The sequence below is a fragment of the Pan troglodytes genome, chromosome 19 (genome assembly GCF_028858775.2).
Source record: "Pan troglodytes isolate AG18354 chromosome 19, NHGRI_mPanTro3-v2.0_pri, whole genome shotgun sequence".
In the NCBI taxonomy this organism is placed as follows: domain Eukaryota; kingdom Metazoa; phylum Chordata; class Mammalia; order Primates; family Hominidae; genus Pan; species Pan troglodytes.
In genome coordinates this window covers 30,526,784-30,552,855 of record NC_072417.2, presented here as the reverse complement: position 1 = coordinate 30,552,855, position 26,072 = coordinate 30,526,784, and the positions used below count along the sequence as shown (strand labels likewise).

General features: G+C 44.6%; 1 protein-coding gene across 17 annotated transcripts in view; it reads right to left on the bottom strand.

Annotated features, from left to right (window-relative positions):
• The window catches only part of ACACA (acetyl-CoA carboxylase alpha), a 330,230-nt gene that overhangs the window by 253,964 nt on the left and 50,194 nt on the right, over positions 1-26,072 (bottom strand). For 11 of the 17 annotated variants that reach the window (XM_511428.9, XM_009432351.5, XM_016931955.4 and 8 more), the window contains one exon: positions 7,488-7,534. In XM_511428.9, the coding sequence (XP_511428.5) occupies positions 7,488-7,534 (47 nt within the window). Of the gene's footprint in view, positions 1-7,487; positions 7,535-24,737; positions 24,891-24,944; positions 25,055-26,072 lie in introns of those variants that run through there. The other 6 variants (XM_003953058.6, XM_063798641.1, XR_010152891.1 and 3 more) reach the window with 5 other exon arrangements.

The following is a 26,072-nucleotide window of genomic DNA, read 5'->3' as shown; positions in this document are numbered from 1 at the left end:
CATAAAAATTTAAAAATATTTTTTAAAAACCAAAATAAGAGCCCACAACAATAAAAACCCAAACTAAATGAAACAATATTTCTTCTGTCATCTCAAAAATCCTATTTTAAAATTTCAAAACTACAGATCAACTCAGTATTAAATAGCTTGTACCCAGATCAATTATTTTAATTCAGAAAATAAGTCTGGGCGCGGTGGCTCACGCCTATAATCCCAACAACTTGGGAGGCAGAGGCAGGAGGATTGTTTGAGTCCAGGAGTTCAAGACTAGCATGAGCATCAAAACAAGATCCCATCTGTACAAAAAAAAAAAAAAAAAAAAGATTGGCTGGACGCGGTGGCTCATGCCTGTAAATACCAGCACTTTGGTAGGCCGAGGTGGGTAGATCACCTGAGGTCAGCAGTTCAAGACCAACCTGGCCAACATGGTGAAACCCCATCTCTACTAAAAATACAAAAATTAGCTGGGTGTGGTAACAAGTGTATAATCCCAGCTACTCGGGAGGCTGAGGCAGAAGAATCACTTGAACCCGGGAGGCGGAGGTTGCAGTGAGCTGAGATCATGCCTCTGCACTCCAGCCTGGGTGACAGAGCGAGACTCTGTCTAGAAAAAAAAAAAAAAAAAGATTAATAATTCCCAATTGTAGACCTTTTAGAGGTTCCCTTGACTGATCCCGACCTCAACTTGTATACTGATGGAAGTTCCTTTGTAGAAAAAGGACTTTGAAAAGTGGGGTATGCAGTGGTCAGTGATAATGGAATACTTGAAAGTAATCCCCTCACTCCAGCAACTAGTGCTCAGCTGGCAGAACTCATAGCCCTCACTCAGGCACTAGAATTAGGAGAAGGAAAAAGGATAAATATATATACAGACTCTAAGTATGCTTACCTAGTCCTCCATGCCCATGCAGCAATATGGAGAGAAAGGGAATTCCTAACTTCCAAGGAACACCTATCAAACATCGGGAAGCCATTAGGAGATTATTCTAGGCTGTACAGAAACCTAAAGAGGTGGCAGTCTTACACTGCCGGTGTCATCAGAAAGGAAAGGAAAGGAAAAGGAAATAGAAGGGAACCACCAACCAGATATTGGAGCCAAAAGAGCCGCAAGGCAGGACTCTCCATTAGAAATGCTTATAGAAGGACACCTAGTATGGGGTAATCCCCTCCGGGAAACCAAGCCCCAGTACTCAGAAGAAGAAATAGAATGGGGAACCTCACGAGGACATAGTTTCCTCCCTTCAGGATGGCTAGCCACCAAAGAAGGAAAAATACTTTTGCCTGCAGCTAACCAATGGAAATTACTTAAAACCCTTCACCAAACCTTTCACTTAGGTATTGATAGCACCCATCAGATGGCCAAATCATTATTTACTGGACCAGGCCTTTTCAAAACTATCAAGCAGATAGTCAGGGCCTGTGGAGTGTGCCAAAGAAATAATCCCCTGCCTTATGGCCAAGCTCCTTCAGGAGAACAAAGAACAGGCCACTACCCAAGAGAAGACTGGCAACTAGATTTTACCCATATGCCCAAATCTCAGGGATTTCAGTATCTACTAGTTTGGGTAGATACTTTCACTGGTTGGGCAGAGGCCTTCCCCTGTAGGACAGAAAAGGCCCAAGAGGTAATAAAGGTTCATGAAATAATTCCCAGATTCGGACTTCCCCGAGGCTTACAGAGTGACAATGGCCCTGCTTTCGAGGCTACAGTAACCCAGGGAGTATCCCAGGTGTTAGGTATACAATATCACTCACACTGCGCCTGGAGGCCACAGTCTTCAGGAAAGGTCGAGAAAATGAACCAAACACTCAAACGACATCTAAAAAAGCTAATCCAGGAAACCCACCTCGCATGGCCTGCTCTGTTGCCTATAGCCTTACTAAGAATCCGAAACTCTCCCCAAAAAGCAGGACTTAGTCCATACAAAATGCTGTATGGACGGCCCTTCCTAACCAATGAACTTGGGCTTGACCGAGAGATAGCCAACTTAGTTGCAGACATCATCTCCTTAGCCAAATATTAACAGGTTCTTAAAACATTACAGGGAGCCTGTCCCCAAGAAGAGGGAAAGGAACTATTCCACCCTGGTGACATGGTATTAGTCAAGTCCCTTCCCTCTAATTCCCCATCCCTAGATACATCCTGGGAAGGAAACTACCCAGTCATTTTATCTACCCTAACAGCAGTTAAAGTGGCTGGAGCGGAGTCTTGGATACATCACACTCAAGTCAAACCCTGGATACTGCCAAAGCAACTCGAAAATCCATGAGACAATGCTAGCTATTCCTGTGAACCTCTAGAGGATCTGCGCCTGCTCTTCAAATGACAACCAGGGGGAAAGTAACTAAAATCGTAAATCCCCTGGCCCTCCCTTATCATATTTTTCTCTTTACTGTTCTCTTACCCCTTTCACTCTCACTGCACCCTGTCCATGCCACTGCACCCCGTCCATGCCCCGTCCATGCCAGTAGCTCCCCTTAGCAAGAGTTTCTATGGAGAATGCAGCGTCCCGGAAATATTGATGCCCCATAGTATAGGAGTTTATCTAAGGGAACCCCCACCTTCACTGCCCACACCCATATGCCCCACAACTGCTGTAACTCTGCCACTCTTTGCATGCATGCAAATACTCATTATTGGACAGGAAAAACGATTAATCCCAGTTGTCCTGGAGGACTTGGAGGACTTACTTCACTCATACCGGTATGTCTGATGGGGGTGGAGTTCAAGATCAGGCAAGAGAAAAACACATAAAGGAAGTAATCTCCCAACTGACCTGGGTACATAGCACCCCTGGCCCCTACAAAGGACTAGATCTCTCAAAACTACATGAAACCCTCCATACCCATACTGGCCTAGTAAGCCTATTTAATACCACCCTGACTGGACTCCATGAGGTCTCGGCCCAAAACCCTACTAACTGTTGGATGTGCCTCCCCCTGCACTTTAGGCCATACATTTCAATCCCTATACCTGAACAATGGAACAACTTCAGCACAGAAATAAACACCACTTCTGTTTTAGTAGGTCCTCTTTCCAATCTGGAAATAACCCATACCTCAAACCTCACCTGTGTAAAATTTAGCAATACTATAGACACAACCAACTCCCAATGCATCAGGTGGGTAACTCCTCCCACATGAATAGTCTGCCTACCCTCAGGAATATTTTTTGTCTGTGGTACCTCAGCCTATCATTGTTTGAATGGCTCTTCAGAATCTGTGTGCTTCCTCTCATTCTTAGTGGCCCCTATGACCATCTACACTGAACGAGATTTATACAATCATGTCGTACCTAAGCCCCGCAACAAAAGAGTACCCATTCTTCCTTTTGTTATTGGAGCAGGAGTGCTAGGCGGAGTAGGTACTGGCATTGGCGGTATCACAACCTCTACTCAGTTCTACTACAAACTATCTCAAGAACTAAATGGTGATATGGAATGGGTCGCTGATACCCTGGTCACCTTGCAAGATAAACTTAACTCCCTAGCAGCAGTAGTCCTTCAAAATCGAAGAGCTTTAGACTTGCTAACTGCGGAAAGCGGGGGAACCTTTTTATTTTTAGAGGAAAAATGCTGTTGTTATGTTAATCAATCCGGAATCATCACCGAGAAAGTTAAAGAAATTCGAGATCGAATATAACGTATAGCAAAGGAGCTTCAAAACACTGGACCCTGGGGCCTCCTCAGCCAATGGATGCCCTGGATTCTCCCCTTCTTAGGACCTCTAGCAGCTGTAATATTGCTACTCCTCTTTGGACCCTGTATCTTTAACCTCCTTGTTAAGTTTGTCTTTTCCAGAATCGAAGCAGTAAAACTACAAATCGTTCTTCAAATGGAGCCCCAGATGCAGTCCATGAGTAAAATCTACCACGGACCCCTGGACCGGCCTGCTAGCCCATGCTCTGATGTTAATGACATCAAAGGCACCCCTCCCAAGGAAATCTCAACTGCACAACCTCTACTACGCCCCAATTCAGCAGGAAGCAGTTAGAGCGGTTGTTGGCCAACCTCCCCAACAGCAGTTGGGTTTTCCTGTTGAGAGGGGGCACTGAGAGACAGGAATAACTAGATTTCCTAGACCGACTAAGAATCCCTAAGACTAGCTGGGAAGGTGACCGCTTCCACCTTTAAACACAGGGCTTGAAACTTAGCTCACGCCCAACCAATCAGATACTAAAGAGAGCTCACTAAAATGCTAATTAGGCAAAAACAGGAGATAAAGAAATAGCCGATCATCTGTTGCCTGACAGCACAGCAGGAGGGACAATGATCCGGATATAAACCCAGGCATTCCAGCCAGCTACAGCTACCCTCTTTGGGTCCCCTCCCTTTGTATGGGAGCTCTGTCTTCACTCTATTAAATCTTGCAACTGCAAAAATAAAAATAGAAAAATAATAATTCCCAATTGTGATTTTGAGGTGCTCTAAGATATGGTACATTAATAGATAATAAATGTATTATTAATAACTCTGTATGCTATAACTCACTGTGAAGTATGAAAGTAAGTGGACAACAGTGTTCCTTGACATCAGATGAGAAACCGTCAATACTTTAAAATGTTTGGGAATCACCACTCAACATGTGAAAATTACATATGCACGATTGTTCTGGTGTAATTTGTGAGTCAGTTTATTCACTTACAGAGACAAACAGCATTTATAAATGCTAGAGTAGTGTGGTTCTCAAAGTGTGGTCCCTGGACCATTGGCATCACCTGGGAACTTGTTAGAAGTGCAAATTTCTTGGGCCCTTCCCCAGACCAACTAACCATATCAGAACCTACAGGCCAGCATCCATTAATCTATGCTTTCACAGGCCCTAAAGGTTGAGAATCACTGTGGTACAAGAATAAAACAGTAATTAACAAATTGGCAAGACTGCTAAAACAAAACTAAAGAAAACCGATACCAGCCTGGGCACCATAGTGAGATCCCATCTCTAAAAAAAATTTTTTTTTAATTAGCTGCATGTGGTGGCATGCACCTGTAGTCCCAGCTACTGGGGAGGCTGAGGTGGGAGAATCGTTTGAGCCCAGGAGTTCAAGACTGCAGTATGCTGTGATAGCACCACTGTACTCCAGCCTTGGTGACAGAGCAGGACTCTGTCTCAAAAAAAAAAAAAAAAAAAGTAAAGAAAACTATAGACATTTCCCTTTTTTTTAGAGGCAGGGTCTTGCTCTGTCACTCAGGCTAGAGTGCAGTGGCACGATCCTCGTTCACTGCAGCCTCAAACTCCTGGGCTCAAGCAATCCTCCAACCTCAACCTCCAAAATAGCTGGGACTACAGGCATGCATCACTATGCCTGGCTACTTTTTGTTTTTTTGTACAGACAGCATCTCCACATGTTGCCCAGCCTAGTCTCAAACTCCTGAGCTCAAGTGATCCTCCCACCTTGGCCTCCCAAACGGTTGGGATTATCAGTGTGAGCCACTGAGCCCAGCCTAACATTTTCTGAAAGTGAACTGGAGATTACTTTAGCTAACTTCTATCTTTAAAACTAGAATCAGCTGGGCGCAGTGGCTCACGCCTGTAATCCCAGCACTTTGGGAGGCCGAGGTAGGTGGATCACAAGGTCAGGAGATCGAGACCATCCTGGCTAACATGGTGAAACCCCGTCTCTAATAAATATACAAAAAATTAGCCGGGCGTAGTGGCGGGCACCTGTAGTCCCAGCTACTCGAGAGGCTGAGGCAGGAGAATGGCGTGAACCCAGGGGGCGGAGCTTGCAGTGAGCAGAGATCACGCCACTGCACTCCAGCCTGGGCAACAGAGTGAGACTCCATCTCAAAAATAAAATAAAATAAAATAAAACAAAACTAGAATCAAATATAAACGTATGATGCAACATGAGCCAAGATCACCACTGCACTCCAGCCTGGTGACAGAGCGAGACTCCATCTTAAAAAAAAAAAAAGTATCATGCAACAAAAAAAATTTGCTGTCTAAATTTACTATACATTTCTCCCTTGAAATATTAGGTCTTAAAAAAAGTTCAAGACCAGCCTGCCCAACATGGGGAAACCCCATCTCTACTAAAAATACAGGCCAGGCACAGTGGCTCATGCCTGTAATCCCAGCACTTTGGGAGGCCGAGGCAGGTAGATCACCTGAGGTCAGGAGTTTGAGACCAGCCTGGCCAACACGGTGAAACCCCATCTCTACTAAAAATACAAAAATTAGCCGGGCGTGGCGCATGCCTGTAATCCCAGCTACTCAGGAGGCTGAGGTAAGGAGAATCGCTTGAACCTGGGAGGTGACAGAGCGAGACTCTGTCTCAAAAAACAAAAAAAAAACAAAAAACCTTTAAAGGGCTCCCATTATTTTTGGCCAGGCACAGTCACTAATGCCTGTAATACCCAGCACTTTGGGAGACCAAGGTGAGTGGATCACCTGAGATCAGGAGTTCAAGACCAGCCTGGCCAACATGGTGAAACCCCAACTTTACTAAAAATACAAAAAATTAGCCAGGCGTGGCGGTGGGCACCTGTAATCCCAGCTGAGGCATGAGAATCGCTTGAACCCAGGAGGCAGAGGTTGCAGTGTGCCGAGATTGCGCCACTGCACTCTAGCCTGAGTGACAGAGACTCCCTCCGTCTCAAAAGAAAAAAAAAAAAGAAAGGAAGAAAAAAGGCAAAGAGGGAGGGAAAAGGGGAAAAGGGAGGGAAAAGGGGTAAAAGGGAGGGAAAAAGAAAGAAAGGGGAGGGAAGGGAAAGTTCCAACAGACTGACCACACTGAAGAACACCAAAAGTTACAGCAGCAAAAAGCCTATTTCTTTCACATTTACAGCAGTAAATAGTTAAGTTTAAAAGTAACAGTAAATCCAAAAAATAAAATCCCATCCCAACTAACAGAAGATAATGGGTGCCTTCTTCACAAAGTAAGAAAGCAAGGAACTCAGGTGCAGATTCTAGCTTGCAGTCTGACTGAAGTTAGATGACCACACACAAAAGAGAAAATCCACAAGGCACAATTCTTTGATTCCATGGGAGAAGAAAAAGAGAGTTAATAAAACACGGTTCCTGGGCTAATAAGTGAGAGTCTCAATAAGGCCAACTTCAAGTTCCTAGCTAAGAAGACCATGAAGGCAGCTTTCACTAAACGGTTACATAGATTGGAGGCAACTCAGTGTGAACAGCTAAAAAGCCTGTCCAGCAACTGTACTGAATAGTATTTCCCAGGCACGAGCCTACAAACCAACAGAAAAGAGAGGTCATGTATGGAAAATTACTGAGTAGCTGTCCAGACACTCTAGAAGCTACTCCACAGCCTGTCCCATTTCCACTGATTCTAGTCCTGAATTAAAGAGAGAACACAGTTGAGTACCATTGTTAGACTCTTTGTTCACTTCAGGTTATCCACCCTAAATCTGCCTATATTATTTTGTGGAAGTCAACTTTTAACACAAAAGCCTACAGTTTGATATTTTACAACATGAACAAAATTTTTATCACATTGTAAACAAGGAGTATTATTTGTAACTGACCTCTTACAATTCTTACTGTCTGAGTAGATATCCACTTCCAAAAAGACCTAGAGAGAAAAAGAGAGAAAGATTTTAAGGTTTTTTTTTTAAGAAACAAACTTTTGTCAATTCCTGTTTTGCTCAGCATAATACAAAGGTAATAATATATGAAGTATCTATTTTACTGGTCAAATCTATTATTTAACTTAAAGCACAAAGTTTAGCAGTTTATTATTTGTTCAATTCTGTAAATCAAACACATTACATAAAGACTATTGTTTAAGAAAATATTAAACAATAGAACAAGCTTACCATTTCACAAGGTGGCTTTTCCAATTGTATACTCGATGAATACATTTCAAAATTTTCATTTCTAATATTTCATCAAAAAAGAGGCAGTGGGGAGAAGAGAACCACTAGATTCTCTACAATTCACTTAAGCTCTGATTATGTTTACAAGCAGTTACACCTACACACAAAGATTGGGAGCCAGGTGGAAGACAGAGTGCCCATTATACTAAGTCCCTAAACTGTAAGGGATCAAAGAGTCTCTAGCAACTCCCCAAATCCTCGGTTTCCTTCTTAAGCCTGACAATTTAAATCTATCTAGGGTAGAAATTCTCAACTCTGATTATGTTTAAGAATCACCTGCGGAGCTTTTAAACATTTTACAAAGTCTAAATTCCACCCAAGATCTGCTGAATCAGAATTGCAGCTGGAGACCCAGGGATATCAACTTTAAGTTCCACAGTTAATTGACACTGATGGAAATACACGCTTGAGAACCACTCGTTAAGGGCAGAGAAGAAACAAAAGGAAAGAACCTATTACACTGGTAGGGAAATCTAAAACTTCCAAGAGAGGACCCCTAAATGACAAGGGACAAGATTTAGGAATATTAGGATTTATCCAGTTATGCAGTCTGAGCTAGTATTATTCCCTACAACTGAGAAGAGGAAGGAAAAAGTTTGGATCATGTAACCAAAGATGCAGTGAAGGTGGAGTTAAAACCTAGGACCAATCAAGCTCAAACTCCGACTGTCAAGTATTGCAAGTGACTGCAGGCTTGAACAGGTCACTTAACGTCTCTGTATATCATACAGAAAAGCCTCCTCGTCTGTAAAAATAAAAAAGATAAAGTCTTCTGGGCAGTAGTGTGCACCTACAGTCCCAGCTACTTGGGAGGCTGAGGCAGAGGTGTGCTAGAGTCCAGGAGCTGGAGGCTGCAGTGTGCTATGACCACACCTGTGAAAAGCCAATGCACTCCAGCCTGGGCAACATAGCAAGACCCCCATCTCAAAAATAAATAAATTAACGAATTTAATTAAGTTTAAAGAAGGTCATATGTACCTCATGGGACTGCTGTGAAAACTAAGAATATATGAAAGGATTTTGTAAACGATAATGCAATAGGCCAGTGTTTTTCAAATTATGGGTTACCACCCAGCAAAACATTAAGAAATCAATTTAGCAAGTTATAACCAATATTTTGAAAATGAAATAAGATAGAAAATGTTAAGATATACCATAGTTTATGACAGTATCCATAGTTTTGTAAATTTTTGTTTCAGTTATATATAGGTCATGATGTAAATGACATTTTATTATGAGTTGTGTCAAAAAAAGTCTTAAAGCGGCCAGATGTGGTGGCTCACACCTGTAATCCCAGCACTTTGGGAGGCCAAGATGGGCAGATCACCTGAGATCAGGAGTCAAAACCAGCTGGGCCAACATGGTGAAACCTCGTCTTTACTAAACATACAAAAATTAGCCAGGTGTGGTGGTGTGTGCCTGTAATCCCAGCTACTCAGGAGGCTGAGGCAGGAGAATCGCTTGAACCCGAGAGGCGGAGGTTGCAGTGAGCCAAGATCACCCTGCTGCACTGTAGCCTGGGCAGCAGAGCAAGACTCTGTCTCAAAAAAAAAAAAAAAAAAAAAGCCTTAAAGCCACAACTAATCCTTACTCCCTCACCCCCTCCACTTTATAACCTCACTAGACAGCAAAGACAGCCAGTTAAGTACATAAACCAACGATTCTTAAAAGTGTCTCAACTGTTGGAAATTTGATGAAAGCTATGGACCTTTTCTTGACAAAAATGTACCCTCATACAAAATTTTCATTCCATACAGGTTTGGGATTCCTAAACTCCTGCCCTGAATTAGGTTAAGACCTCTTTCTCCAGAAAGAGGACTAAAAAAGAAGCTGACCTTTGGGGAAGGCTCATATAATTGCTGTCTTAGTTCTAAAACAAGGCCTTTTTCCAGATCCAGTCTGCCTACTCAAATAAAAATTATTTTCTTCATTATATAAAATTGTTGACAATGCCAAATTCTCTTTTATTTAAAAAATATATCATGTGGCCAGGCGCAGTGGCTCACACCTGTAATCCCAGCACTTTGGGAGATGAAGACGGGCAGATCACTTGAGGTTCGGAGTTCGAGAACAGCTGGCCAACATGGTGAAACCCCGCCTCTACTAAAACTACAAAAATTAGCCAGGCATGGTGGCAGACACCTGTAATCCCAGCTACTGGGGAGGCTGAGGAAGGAGAATAGCTTGAACCCAGGAAGCGGACGTTGCAGTGAGCCGAGAATGCACCACTGCGCTCCAGGCTGTGGACAAAGTAAGACTGTCTCTCAAAAAAAAAAAAAAAAAAAAAAAAAAAAATATATATATATATATATATATATACACACACACACATATTTTTAAATATATATATGTATTTTAAATACATATATATATCCCATATATACAATATACATATAATGTATTATTCAGCTTTTATTTGGAGACTCTTGAAAATTTTTGCAGAAGGCTCCCAAACTGTGCCTTATGTTCCTGAAAATGTGGTAAAGCTAATTACAGCTAATGTATTTAAGAGTCAGCCTGGGCCAGGAGTGGTGGCTCATGCCTGTAATCTCAGCCATTTGGGAGGCTGAGGTGGTAGAATCCCTTGAGTCCAGGAGTTCAAGACCAGCCTGGGCAATATGACGAAACCCCATCTCTACCAAAAAAAAAAAGCTGGATGTGGTAGCACATGCCCATGGTCCCAGCTACTTGGGAGGCTGAAGTGGGAGGATCACTTGAGCCCAGAAGGTTGAGGCTGAAGTGCCACTGTACTCCAGCCTGGCCAACAGAATGAGACTTTGTCTCAAAAACAAAAACAAAAACAAAAAAAGTCAGCCTGCATTTCATTCAGAAATTTTTTTTTCTTTTTATTGAGACGGAGTCTCAATCTGTCACCCAGGCTGGAGTGCAGTGGCACGATCTCAGCTCAATGCAACCTCTGCCTCCCGAGTTCAAGCTATTCTCCTGCCTCAGCCTTCCGAGTAGCTGGGATTACAGATGCATGCCACCACACCTGGCTGATTTTTGTATTTTTAGTAGAGACAGCGTTTCACCATGTTGGCCAGGCTGGTCTCAAACTCCTGATATCAGGTGATCCACCTGCCTCAGCCTCCCAAAGTGCTGGGATTACAGGCGTGAGCCACTGTGGCTGGCCCAGAGATATTTTTCTAAATAAATACAACAGATTTTACCAAATTTAGTTAGCATATTCTCCTTGAACTCAAATTACACTGTATTTTCCATGCAATTCTAATAAAGAGGCAGCAATTAGTTTTCATAGCCACTGATAAAAGTATCCAAGCTTATACAACATGTCCTTGCCTCTCAAGTCATAGTAAGTTCACTTAAATGTTTTCAAAGAGGCCGGGTGCAGTGCTCCTGCCTGTAATCCCAGCACTTTGGGAGGCCAAGGCAGGTGGATCACGAGGTCAGGAGTTCAAGACCAGCCTGGTCAAGATGGTGAAACCCCATCTCTACTAAAAATGTAAAAATTAGCCAGGCCTGGTGGCGGGTACCTGTAATCCCAGCTACTTGGGAGGCTGAGGCAGAGAACTGCTTGAACCTAGAAGGCAGAGGTTGCAGTGAGCCAAGATTGTACCACTGTACTCCAGCCTGGGCGACAGAGTGAGGCTCTGTCTCAAAAAAAAAAAAAAAAAAAAAAAAAAAGTTTTCAAAGACAATAAGTGAATTTGCCTTTTTCACTTTGTCATTTATTTTTTAATGGATTTTGGTTATTAATTCAGTGATTCATAAAAGGATTACAGAAAATTTTATTTTAAAAACTATTTTAATTTACCACAAGTTTTAAATTTTAAAATAACAAGAACTTGTGTTCCAAATACTGAAACAGATGCTGATTATTCAAAGATAAATAAGATTTGTCCCTAGCTAAGTGGCTATTGACACCTAAATATACAATTACAGTAGTATAATAATCTCTGAAAACACAAAAAATATAAACAAAAAAATAAAAAGACAAAAAATAAAAAAGAAATTTAAAAATTTTTTTAAAAAGAAAAAAAAACCTCTAGGCCAGGTGTGGTGGTTCACACCTGTAATCCCAGCATTCTGGGAGGCTGAGGCAAGAGGATGGCTTGAGCCCAGGAGTTTGAGACCAGCCTGGACACCATGGCGAAAACTGTCTGAAGACAGTGGGTTGGGCCGGGCATGGCAGCTCACACCTGTAATCACAGCACTTTGGGAGGATGAGACAGGCTGACTGCTTGAGGTCAGGAGTTCAAGACCAGCCTGGCCAACATGGTGAAACCCAGTCTCTACTAAAAACACAAAAATTAGCGGGGCGTGGTGGTGTGCACCTATAATCCCAGCTACCTGGGAGGCTGAGGCAGGAGAATCGCTTGAACCCAGGAGGCAGAGGCTGCAATGAGCTGAGATCATGCATTCCAGCCTGGGTGACAGAGCGAGACTCCTTCTCAAAAAAATAAATAAAAATAAACAAATAAATAAACTAAAAAGGCATAACCCACAAAAAGACCAAAAAAGAAATTAAGAAGTCTGGGTAGACAACAAGACAATTTTCTTGGAAAGCAGACAGAAGAGCAATAAATGACTAGGCAAGCCCAAGAAAACTGAATCATAGCCCAACTGTGTTAAACTTACGATCAACACAATTTATGTCATAGGTTCCCCAAAATGTTCAGAAAGTGGAGGTGAAAGAGAGCTAAAGAAAATAAGGAGGATTGGTTGAAATTGTTTCCGAAGCTTCAGATCATTACATTTTCTCCCCAACTAGTGAAGTCAGGTGCCTGCTGCTCTACCATCCTGAGACTTTAGGTTTATTCTCTAGAGAGGGTTAAACAGAGGGTTTCTAGATTGGGGGATACCAGCAACAGTAAGGGGCAGGGTACAATACTGAAAATAAATAAATTAAGTCAATATATTGAGTAAGATTTTCCGGTCCTCTTTCCCTAATCGTCACCTTCCCAGAGAGAGATTAGAGGACCCTTCTTGCCCAGGCTGGAGTCCAGTGGCATGATCTCGGCTCACCACAACCTCTGCCTCCCAGGTTCAAGAGATTCTTCTGGCTCAGCCTCCCAAGTAGCTGGGACTACAGGCCCGCACCACCATGCCCCGCTAATTTTTGTATTTTTAGCAGAGACGGGGTTTCACCATATTGGCCAGGCTGGTCTCGAACTCCTGACCTCGTGATCCACCTGCCTCGGCCTCCCAAAGTGCTGGGATTATAGGTGTGAGCCACCGTGCCCAGCCTAGAGGATCCTTCTTCGGAGAATCTGACCAGCTCAAGGAGAGAAAAATAACTAAAGTTACTAACATCAACGTGCCTAATTGAGTTGCCCAACCAGATTACACTGTAGTAAGCTAACCACCTCTAATCAGCTTTCAACACTTCCTCTTAAATATAAACAGACAATAAAGATTACCAGATGTCTGAGAAAAACTTCAACATGAAAGACTAAAAACAAATAACTACCTGTAGATTTAAAAAATGCAACTTGAAGAAAAGGGATTACAGGGAACAAGAAACCATTAAAAACTACAGGGGTCGAGGGGAGGGGAAAGCAACTTCACCTCTGCAGTATTTTCCCAAAAAACCCATAACCCTAGTTTAATCATGAGAAAATATCAGACAAATTTGAATTGAGGGACATTCTATAAAATACTTGATGAGTACTATTCAAAATCATCAAGCCATTACAAAAAAGGAAAGACTAAGAAACTATCACAGATCAGGGGAGATTAATGAGACTTGACCACTAAATACAATGTAGTATCCTACATTAAATACTGGAATAGAAAAACACATCACTAAAAAAGAAAAGCTACAGAAGGCCAGCATGGTGGCTCATGCCTGTAATCTCAACACTTTGGGAAGCCTAGGCAGGAGGATCACTTGAGGTTAGGAGTTTCACATTACAATGAGCTATAATGGAGCCCCTGTACTCCGGCCTGGGCAACAGAGAGGGACCCTATCTCTAGAGGAAAAAAAACCCAGGAAATACAGTTTTATAGTTTAGTTACTATTGTACCAATGTTAATTTCATAGTTTTGACTAAAGTATTATGGTTAGCCGGGCATGGAGGCATGCACCTGTAATCTCAGCTACTTGAGAGGCTGAGGCAGGAGAATCACTTGAACCCAGGAGGCGGAGGTTGCAGTGAGCCAAGATCATGCCACTGCACTCCAGCCTGACCAACAGAGCAAGACTCTCTCTCAAAAAAAAAAAGTATTATGGCTATGTAAGATATTAACAATTGCCTACTTGAGGGTAGCAGATGGGAGGAGGGAAACGATAAGAAAAAATATCTATTGAGACCAGGCGTGGTGGCTCACGCCTGTAATCCCAGCACTTTGGGAGGCTGAGGCGGGTGGATCACCTGAGTTCAGGAGTTCGAGACCAGCCTGACCAACATGGAGAAACCCCATCTCTACCAAAAACAACAGAAGCTTGAAGGTTATTAAACAATGCCTTCAAAATTCTGAAGGAAAATTATTTTCAATCTAGAATTTTAGACACAATAGGTTGCTGATCAATTGTGAGGACAGGACATATTTTCAGACAGCAAAATCTCAAAATAATTACCTCCGATAATGATGCAATTAGAAAACATAATTCATTTTACAAACACCAATGCTATACAGGCGCGGTAATTCCAGCACTTTGGGAGGCAGAGACGGGCGGATCACGAGATCAGGAGATTGAGACCACGGTGAAACCCTGACTCTACTAAAAATACAAAAAATTAGCCAGGGGTGGTGGTGGGCGCCTGTAGGCCCAGATACTCGGGAGGCTGAGGCAGGAGAATGGCGTGAACCCAGGAGGCAGAGCTTACAGTGAGCCGAGATCGCGCCACTGCACTCCAGCCTGGGCGACAGAGTGAGACTCCGTCTCAAAAAAAAAAAACAAAACACCAATGCAATAATTGATGTTGGCAAATATCGTAAATATATGTTAAAACCATTGGATAAAGGGTTTTCAGAAAACAACATATTCTTTATTATTTATTATTATTATTTTTTTTTGAGATGGAGTCTCGCTCTGTTGCCCAGATGTGAGTGCAGTGGCGTGATCACCACTCACTGCAACCTCCACCTCCCAGACTTAAGCAATTATCGTGCCTCAGCCTCCCAAGTAACTGGGATTACAGGCGTGTGCCCCAACACATGGCTAATTTTTATATTTTTAGTAGAGATGAGGTTTTGCCACATTGGCCAGGCTGGTCTCAAACTCCTGTCCTCAAGCAATCCATCTGCCTCAGCCTCCCAGAGCACTGGGATTACAGGGATGAGCCACCATGCTCAGTGGAAAACAACACATTCTTACATATATATATATAAAAAACATATATATAATATATATTATATATACATACATCTTACATATAGATAAGATATATCTTACATATATATTTTACATATATACGTATATAAGATGTATCTTACATATATATATATCTTACGTGTGTGTGTGTGTGTGTGTGTGTTTGTGTGTGTGTATATATATATAGCTTTTTTTTTTTGAGACAGAGTCTCGCTCTGTTGCCCAGGCTGGAGTGCAATGGCCAGATCTCAGCTCACTGCAACCTCCACCTCCCAGGTTCAAACAATTCTTCTGCCTCAGCATCCCAAGTAGCTGCGATTACAGGTACCCACCACCTCACCCAGCTAGTTTTTTTGTATTTTCAATAGAGACAGGATTGCACCACGTTGGCCAGGCTGGTCTCGAACTTCTGACCTCAAGTGATCCGCCTGCCTCAGCCTCCCAAAGTGCTGGGATTACAGGCGTGAGCCACTGCACCTGGCCATATTCTTACATATTAATTACAAAAGGGAAAAGTATTTTTACAATGGAGAAATCTGATGGATACCATCTTAACTAAGTATTCAAACTAAATATCACCAATATTAGGAAAAACAGATATCCTTGTATGATGTGTGTGTGGTTTACTCTGTGTGTGCATCACTGGATGTGATGCAATAGAAGTATACAACAGGCTAGGCACAGTGGCTCACACCTGTAATCCCAACACTTTCGGAGGCTGAGGCATTACGACTGCTCAGGAGTTCAAGACCAGGCTGGGCAACAAAGTGAGACTCCGTCTCTATAAAAAATAAAAAAATTAAAAATTAGCTAGGCATAGTGGCACGTGCCTATGGTCCCAGCTACACAGAAGGCTAATATGGGCGGACTGCTTGATTCCAGGAGGTCGAGGCTGCAGTGAGCCATAATTGCACCACTGTACTCCAGCCTGGGCAACACAGTGAACCCGTCTCAAAAAAAAAAAAAAAAAAAAAAACAGAAAAAATTAGCTGGGTGTGGTGGCACATGCCTGTAGTCCCAGCTACTTGGGACCCTTAGGTGGGAAGATCGCCTAAGCCCAGGAGGTTGAGGCTGCAGTGAGCCGTGACTGTACCACTGCATTCCAGCATGGGCAAAAGAGCAAGACCCTGTCTCAAAAACAAAACAATGAACAAACAAAAAAATGTGTTTCGGGCTGGGCGTGGTGGTTCACGCCTGTAATCCTAGCACTTTGGGAGGCCGAGGCAGGTAGATCACCTGAGATTGGGAGTTTGAGACCAGCCTGACCAACATGGAGAAACCCTGTCTCTACTAAAAATACAAAATTATCCGGGCGTGGTGGCGCATGCCTGTAATCCCAGCTACTCGGGAGGCTGAGGCAGGAGAATCGCTTGAACCTGGGAGGCGGAGGTTGTGGTGAGCCAAGATCAGGCCATTGTACTCCAACGTACACGGCCCCCTTTTGTGCTTTTAAAATGTTGAACCAGACCAGGTGCAGTGGCCCACGCCTGTAATCCCAACACTCTGGGAGGCCGAGGTGGGCAGATCACCTGAGGTCAGGAGTTCCAGACCAGCGTGGCCAACATGGTAAAACCCTGTCTCTATTAAAAATACAAAAATTAGAGGGGCGTGGTGGAGCGTGGCGCATGCCCATAATCCCAGCTACTCGGGAACCTGAGGCAGGAGAATTGCTTGAACCTGGGAGGTGGAGATTGCAGTGCGCTGAGATCGCACCGCTGCACTCCAGCCTGGGCAACAAAGCAAGATTGTCTCAAAAATAAAATAAAATAAAATAAAATATAAAATAAAATGTTGAAACAGGCTGGGTGCGGTGGCTCACGCCTGTAATCCCAGCACTTTGGGAGGCCAAGACCGGAGGATCACCTTATGTCAGGGGTTGAAGACCAGCCTGGCCAACATGGTAAAACCCCATCTCTACTAAAAATACAAAAAATTAGCTGGGCATGGTGGCACACACCTGTAATCCCAGCTACATGGGATGCTGAGGCACGAGAATTGCTTGAACCCAGGAGGCAGAGGTTGCAGTGAGTCAAGATCCTGCCACTGCACTCTAGCCTGTGGTGACAAAGAGTGAGACTCTGTCTCAAAAAATAAATAAACAAATAAAATAAAATGTTGAACCACATGAATGTATTGCCAACTGAAGATTTTAAGTAAGTTTAATAAGAAGCTTTCCTCAATTAATTCCATGCTACTCTGATCCCTTATCTCATATCTGTCAGAGGATTTAGCCAGACAACTGAAATGTTATTCACTTATTTCTTTAATATGTGTTACTATGTAATTGACTCTGGGTTATCTCCTAGATGAGGCTGGGAAAAGTTATCCTCTCTTCCAAAAACAACAAAAAGGAGAGAAATGGAGGTCTTGCTATGTTAACGAGGCTGGTCTTGTACTGCTGGCCTCAAGCAATCCTCCCATCTTGGCCTCCCAAAGTGCTAGGATTACAGATGTGAGCCACCGTGCCCAGCCTCTTCTAATTGTTTTAGATCCACCACCCTCAATGCCTCACAATGCTGTGTAAACACCAGGCTTTCACAGGCTGCTTTTTTTTTTTTTTTTTTTTTTTGAGACAGAGTCTTGCTCTGTCACCCAGGCTGCAGTGCAGCGGCGCGATCTCGGCTCACTGCAAGCTCCGCCTCCCGGGTTCATGCCACTCTCCTGCCTCAGCCTCCCAAGTAGCTGGGACTACAGGCGCCCGCCACCACATTCGGCTAACTTTTTAGTAGAGACAAGGCTTCACCATGTTACCCAGGATGGTCTCGATCTCCTGACCTTGTGATCTGCCCACCTCAGCCTCCCAAAGTGCTGGGATTACAGGGGTGAGCCACCATGCCTGGCCAGGCTTCATGTTTTATCAGAATTGCAACGAATATTTGAGTTACAAAACTAGGAGACACAAACTAAGTCGTTATTTCAAACATTATCCTCTAGAAACATTTAGAGGCCTCCAGGTAAAATGCCATTTTGTGAATTCAGAAAGTTCTAGGATGAATTAATTTATGCTCATAATCTTATTTCATAGAGCTGCATTTAGAGAAAACCAGAGTCTCAAGGAAAAGAACTGGCTCATGGCTGTATAATCTCAACACTTTGGGAGCCCGAGGCAGGAAGATCGCTTGAGCCCAGGAGTTTGAGACCAGCCTGGGCAACGTGATGCAACCCCATCTCTACCAAAATTAAGAAAAAAAAAAATAGCCAGGTATGGTGGTGTGTGTCTGTAGTCCCAGCTACTTGGGAGGCTGAGGTGAGTGGATCACTTGAGCCTGAGAGGTTGAGGCTGCAGTGAGGCTGCAGTGAGCCATGACTGTGCCAGCACACTCCAGTGAGGGCAACACAGTGAGACCTTATCAAAAAAAAAAAAAGAAAAGAAATTTCTTCCTTAAGGAAATACTGCTTATTTTTTTTGCCTTCAAGTCCTACGGATGTGTTAAGGCATTATACTTTATATTACCTAACAGAGATCTATGCTGGAGACATTTACAGGTTAAAGCAAAAATTCCTAATTCCTTTGTAGCTACAACATCCTATGCAGTTTTAGGGAGGCAGTTTTAAGTTGAAAATTATGAAGAACTCCCAAAAATCAGTTGCCCCATGATGCCTTAAGCCAGATGTGCCTATCGTTGGAAACTTTCCAACGTACATCAGATAAAATATTCTCTCATATTAAGTGGAAAACTGGAAAAGAAAATCCCTTAGGTACTTTCCAGTACTAAATGTTCTATTAAGTTATTGAATTTTGAGATAGAATCAAAGTAAAATTAAACAGCTTGCCTTGCCAGGGCCAGGAATACCACTAAATGCTAAAGCATAAAACAGGACCCAGCGATTCATTTTCTTGCTGCTAATCTACTGATATTACTCCTAATAAACTTAAAAACTAATCAAGCTCCTATCAACCTACTATTCCAAATCTTGGCATGTGTGTAAAATATATACACAACTAAGAACAGATTTGAAAAATGCTTATAAAAAAAGAAGATAGGCTGGGCACGGTGGCTCACAACTGTAATCCTAGCACTTTGGGAGGCCAAGGCTGGCGGATCACTTGAGGTCAGAAGTTCAAGACCAGCCTGACCAACACGGTGAAGCCCTGTCTACTAAAAATACAAAAATTAGCCGAGCATGGTGGTGTGCGCCCATAATCCCAGCTAATCAGGAGGCTGAGGCAGGAGAATCACTTGAACCCAGGAGAAGGAGGTTGCAGTGAGCTGAGATCACGTCACTGTACTCTAGCCTAAGCGACAGAGCAAGACTCCGTCTTAAAAAAAAAAAAAAGATAATTTTACAGGAACTTAATTAATGAGTATTATACTCTATTTCTATCAGAGGGGATAACCAAATATTCATAAATGAGGCCTTATATTTCTTGAGAAAGACTCCCCCAAAACTGAGTCTGTTTTTTCAAACTTCATGAGTTCATTCGGAATTTTCAAACTTTGCTGGGCATGGTGGCTCATACTTGTAATCCCAAAACTCTGGGAGGCCAAGGCAGGAGGATTGCTTGAGCCTAGGAGTTCGAAACCAGCCTGAGCATTACACTGAGACCTCATCTCTACAGAAAATTAAAAAATTAGCTAGGCATGGTGACATGTGCCTGCGATCCCAGCTACTCAGGAGGCTGAAGTGGGAGGATCGCTTGAGTCCAGGAGGTCAAGGTTGTAGTGAGCCATGTTTGCACCACTGCACTCCAGCCTGGATGACAGAGAGAGACCCTGTCTCAAAATAAAGAAAATAATTTATACAATTTTATTCTATCTGAAATAACCACTCCATAAATAGTACTGCCATGCAATTTCCAGTCCTGATGTCATGGAATGGTAAACATTATTGTGGTTCCTTATATAAAACAGCATGAGTATGGCATGCTAAAAGGATGGAATGAGTCTAAGTCTCAACATCATCGGAAGGCAAGACCAACTGGGGCCACCAACCTTTAGGCAAGGCACTGAATAGCCCTTGCTGAAGCCACTTTTCACTTGCCTCCTTAAACATCCTAAGACTAGACAGCCCAATGGTAACTTGAAAAAGTAACAAATTAGTAAGAGAACTGCATCATTAGAGAACACTCAACTGAGATTGGCCAGCTAAACTCATAAGAATTAATGCCATATCAATCAGATTTATACAGTGTAAGTGCAACATCCTTATGACACTATTTGTCATAGTTTCTTACCTGTTTAATATCACCTTCAAATAGTCCATTAGATTCAAGCGAATACAGTACTCATTACAGTTTTTTAAAATTAAAGAAACAGGCTGAGTGCAATGGCTCACACCTATAATCCCAACACTTTGGGAGGCTGAAGTCGGAGGATCACTTGAAGCCAGGGGTTCGAGACCAGTCTGGGCAGTAAAGCGAGACCCCCACTCCACCCCACAAAAAAAATTTAAAATTAGCTGGGCGCAGTGGTGTACACCTGCAGTCCCAGTTACTCCAGAAGGTAAGGTGGAGGACTGCTTGAGCCCAGGTTGAGGCTGCAATGAGCAATGATCACGTCACTGCACTCCATCCGGCCTGGGTGACACAGCGAGAAAATCTCTAAAAAAATAATAAATCAAAAACACTTAAAAATAAAGGCCAGGCGCAGTGGCTCATGCCTGTAATCCCAGCACTTTGGGAGGCCGAGGCGGGCAGATTACCTGACGTCAGTTAGAGAACAACCTGGCCAATATGGTGAAACCCCATCTCTATTAATATACAAAAATTAGCCAGGCATGGTGGCATGCGCCTGTAATTCCACCTACTTGGGAGGCTGAGGCAGGAGAATTGCTTGAACCCGGGTGGCGGTGGTTGCAGTGAGCCGAGATCACACCACTGCACTCCAGCCTGGGTGACAAAGTGAGACTCCATCTCCAAAAAAAAAAAAAATACATAAAAAATAAAGTGGCCAGGCGCAGTGGCTCACACCTGTAATCCCAGCACTTTGGGAGGCCGAAGTGGGTGGATCACAAGGTCAGGAGTTCAAGACCAGGCTGGCCAACACAGTGAAACCCCGTCTCTACTAAAAATACAAAAATCAGCCAGGCGTGGTGGCAGGCGCCTGTAATCCGAGCTACACGGGAGGCTGAAGCAGGAGAATCGCTTGCACATGGGAGGTGGAGGTCACAGGGAGCCAAGATCACACCATTGCACTCCAGCCTGGGTGACAGAGTGAGACTCTGTCTCAAAAAAATAAAATAAAATAGCCAAGCGCAGTGGCTCACGCCCGTAATCCCAGCAATTTGGGAGGCTGAGGTGGGCAGATTATCCGAGGTCGGGAGTTCGAGACCAGCCTGACCAACATGGAGAAACCCCATCTCTACTAAAAATACAAAAAAATTAGCCAGGCGTGGTGGCACATGCCTGTAATCCCAGCTACTCGGGGGGCTGAGGCAGGAGAATCGCTTGAACCTGGGAGGTGGAGGTTGCGGTGAACCGAGATCGTATCATTGCACTCCAGCCTGGGCAACAAGAGTGAAACTCTGTCTCAAATAAATAAATAAATAAATAAATAAATAAATAAAATGGAGGCCGGATGCGGTGGCTCACGCCTGTAATCCCAACACTTTGGGAGGATGAGGAGGGCGGATCACCTGAGGTCAGGAGTTTATGACCAGCCTGGCCGACATGACGAAACCCCGTCTCTACTAAAAATACAAAAAGTTAGCCGGGCATGGTGGTGCGCACCTTGTAGTCTCAGCTACTCAGGGGGGTGAGGCAGGATTGCTAGAACCTGAGAGGTGGAGGTTGCAGTGAGCCGAGATCGTGCCACTGCACTCCAGCCTGGGCAAAAGAGTGAGACTCTGACTCCAAAAAATAATAAAATAAAATTAAATTGAAACAAACAAAAAAACAGTTAATAATCTGTTAATAATCTGTTAAAGTAGAAGATTAATGGTAATTATCTCAATAGTTAATAGGAATTTTTTAGCCAATGAGTCTCTACTGTTTATTCGCTTTTTTGTAATCTTACTGTTTTACGGGTTTGGAAAGATGCTTGACACATAGCTCCTATAATTATTATTATTTTTTTTTTTTTTTTGAGACGGAGTCTCACTCTGTCACCCAGGCTGGAGTGCAGTGGCGCAATCTCAGCTCACTGCAAGCTCTGCCTCCCAGGTTCATGCCATTCTCCTGCCTCAGCCTCCCGAGTAGCTGGGACTGCAGGTGCCTACCACCACACCCGGCTAATTTTTTGTATTTTTAGTAGAGACGGGGTTTCACTATGTTAGCCAGGATGGTGTCGATCTCCAGACCTCATGATTCGCCAGCCTCGACCTCTCAAAGTGCTGGGATTACAGGAGTGAGCCACCGCGCCTGGCAGCTTCTATAATTATTAATCTTTAAGAACATGTTAGATAATGACATAACTTTTTTTTCTGAATTACAGAAGGATTCTCTTCTCCTCCCACAATTGAAAATACTAATTTCTAATGCATTATTCCACAGTTTGTATTTTAATTTACTTCTTTCCTCAACTAAGACTATTAGGATATTAGCCATCCAATTAAAGGAAAAAAAGATTTTAAAGAAAGAAAAACACTAGCCCTAAACCTGTTAAACCAGTCCACGTGACAGGTATAAAAATTTTCCTAGTCATTGACTGCAAAGGAGATAATGTTACATAGTGATCTACACCTGAACCTGTTCACAGCACTTTAGAGAGGTCAACATCAGATGAGAGAGCGTTCTCTGAGGCTGGCTTTCACAATACCAGGTCTTCAGCATTACCTAGTTATTGAACTGTAAATTCACTAAGATAAATGCCACCATTTCCCAAGACTTCCTTTTTAAAAAGCAATTTAATCTTATGCTTGATGTATTTCTATTATGCACTGGTAAATCAAAACAAAACAAGCCTGGCGTGGTGGCTCATGCCTATAATCCCAGCACTTTGGGAGGCCGAGGAGGGTGGATCACCTGAGGTCAGGAGTTGGAGACCAGCCTGGCCAACATGGTGAAACCCCGTCTCTACCGAAAATACAAAAATTAGCCAGGCGTAGTGGCGCACGTGTGTAATCCCAGCTACTCGGGAGGCTGAGGCAGGAGAATCTCTTGAAACCAGGAGACGAAGGTTGCAGTGAGCCGAGATCGCACCATTGCACTCCAGTCTGGGTGACAGAGCAAGACTCCATCTCAAACAAACAAACAAAACAACAACAACAAAATTCTACAACACTAGTAAACACAGATGGCTTCATAAATTAATACTTTACCTTTGGCATCTTTCATATGCCCACTTTAAAATGTTTAATATTCTTGGGTTCACATCAGTCCTCCTGTTATGCATTCAGTTTTACTGAGAAATGAAGAAACTGAGGCAAGAGAAGTGGGAAGAAACTTGCTATTTGTAGCAAGCAGGCATCTATCTGGACAGGTAAACTGTGGTCCTGCTCTATTAGGCCACAATGCTTTTCTGAAAAGTGCCTGTCAAATAAGCACCACAGAAATCCTTCTCATCACAGACATCCAGGGCATCCCCCTCAAGAAGGGACAAATATGAGTATTCTTCCCTGCTGAGGGAGAAAAGACCATGTAACCAAAGAAAGCATGCTTCTCAATCTATACTACCGAATTGGGAGGGAAAAAATGAATGGAAAGAGAGAGAAAATCCAAGGAAATAAACTTCTGAGACTGAAGATGTGGTTATTAGGTTTATCCACACATTAGGAAATTACTGAAACATCGCTTAAGTAGAAACAGAATCAGGAAGGCCTGGGGTCTTTTTTTTTATTCCAGTCTTAAACCTCCAAACAAAAATATCTGAAATTAAACTATTTCTCCTGAGCAGTTATATTCTTAAATGTCTCTATAAAACCCACAAGGCCTACACGAAGTCCCTGATTTTTAGAGGTGATTTCAAGTGTCCATTAGTGTCCACTCTCCCACTCCCAAATCCAAAATAATGTTGGCCCCGATCCGGGCAGGACCTTCACGCACATTTTCCTGTGAAATCATTAGCTTCACATCAGCTTCCTACGTCCTATTTCCAGTAACTTCCCTTGATCAGCATGGCAAACGAGGAGAGTAACAAAAGGCATGTACATTTACTATGTCCCTCGCAGAGAACATAATAAAATCCTGGGAACAGGAACGGGCAGAGACAACCTGCCTGGCCCTGGCTCTCGCCACGATACAAAGGCACGGAGAGAGCAAGTGAGGTCTGCACCCCACACCTCACTCTGCAAGAGAGAAAGGACTTTCAATGCAATCAGACCCAACCCGCAACGCCCCCTTCCCACGTGGTCTTCTCCCTCTCCCGAGCCCAGAATCGGATTGGAGAGGGGTCTGGAAGGAATCAGACCACGCTGGAGCTGGGCAGGAGGGGTGGCGGGCGAGCTCCAGGCAGAAACTCCAGCCCCTTCCTAGAGGAGCCCTGAACTGTACGCCTCCCAGTTCCGGGATCTGAATTCCCACCTCCCGAGACCCCAGACCTCTCCATGTCTCTAGGGAGGGGACCTCAAGGCCTCAGAGCTGCGGGAAGGGCTGGGCTGCCCGGCACCGGGTCTGGATAGTGTGGAGCCCAGGCCGCGTGCGGGTGAGCGGAGGCTGGGAGGCGGCCCTCTGCCTGCCGCCGCCCCTCCCTTGGCCCCAGTTTCTCCAGGTCCCCGGTCACAGGTTCTGGGCCGGCCCTCACCTCACCTCAGGGTGGCAATGTGTGCGGTCGGGCGATTCCGGAGCCCCTGCGTGGAGGAACTGCTGGGCGGGAGGAGACGCCGGCGGCTCCAGCGATGGCTGACAGGCGCGCAGCACCAGGCCGGCCCGGCACACGGAGAAGGGGCGGGGCTTCAGGGGCCTGACCCGCCCCCGCCCCACCCCGCCCCGCCCCGCCCCTGCCTCCCACCTCAGCCGGCGAGCTCCATGAGGTGACTACGTCCGGGGTTACTCCAGGCCGTTCACCTCCGACCCCGCTCCGGGCTGCGGCGCTGCCAGGGCCGCCGGGGGGCGAGGCGCGGGCCCGAGGGCTCAGCGGCAGCCAATGGGAGGGCGGCGCGGGGCGGAGCGATGTGAGGCGATGCCGATGGTCCGAGCGCGGATCTGCCATTCGGGGCCGAGCGGCTAGAGGGCGGGCGGGCCGCGGGCGGGCCGCGGGCGGGCCGCGGGCGGGCCCTGGGCAGTCGTGGCGCCCCTGGCCCGGCCTTCGCGGCCCCTTCTGCCACAGCCGGGTACGGGGCCAACCCCTCGGCTCCTCCTCCTGGCGGAGAGGGGAGTGGGGGAAGCGGTCCCGCATGCGCCTCGCATCAGGGACAGAGGCGTCCCAAGTGAGGGGCCAGGACTAGCCGGCCTGTAGAGGGGGGGAAAGGGAACCCAGAATTAAGGCGGGCTTGAATGGGGCAGGCGGTGTGCGGGCCCGTTTAATTGTCTGTTTAATCCTAACACATTAACAAGGGGTGGGCAATCGCGTCCACTACCTGTCCTCATCACGCTGGCTGGTTTCCAAGTCTGGGCGAGCTAAGTAACCCCATGCTGGAACTCCATAACCAGCCCCCCGTTTCGCTCCTCAGCCCCGAGACAGCCCACTCCAAAGGTGTTATACATGCTGGACCCTGGCGTGTTGAGGAGAAGCCTCAGTAAACGAAGCTCAGTAAGAAGGGGAATGTACCAAAGAACCACCGTCTTCTGCCTGCCCTGAGCAAAATAGTTGCCACAGCGTTCCAGACTTTTCGGATTGGAGAATGCTTCCCGTCCTCCACTGTGGGCACGCCGAGCCTTTGAGAGGAAGCCAGTCGGTGTCTCTAGTTTTGCCAGTTACTTCATAGCAAGACTTTCATGGTAGCTGTGTGTTGAAAATTAATAATAACTGCAAGGGGTCCCAACACAATACAAACATTGCGTAGGGAAGAAACTTGGAGAAAATTGCACTTGAGAAGAACAGGGTGAACTCAGCCCTTCCAAGGAGGAATTTAATGAGGCATGCAGCGCACCTTCTTAATGCTTACAAACTTGTGAGGAAGGCCAGGAGAGGTGCAGA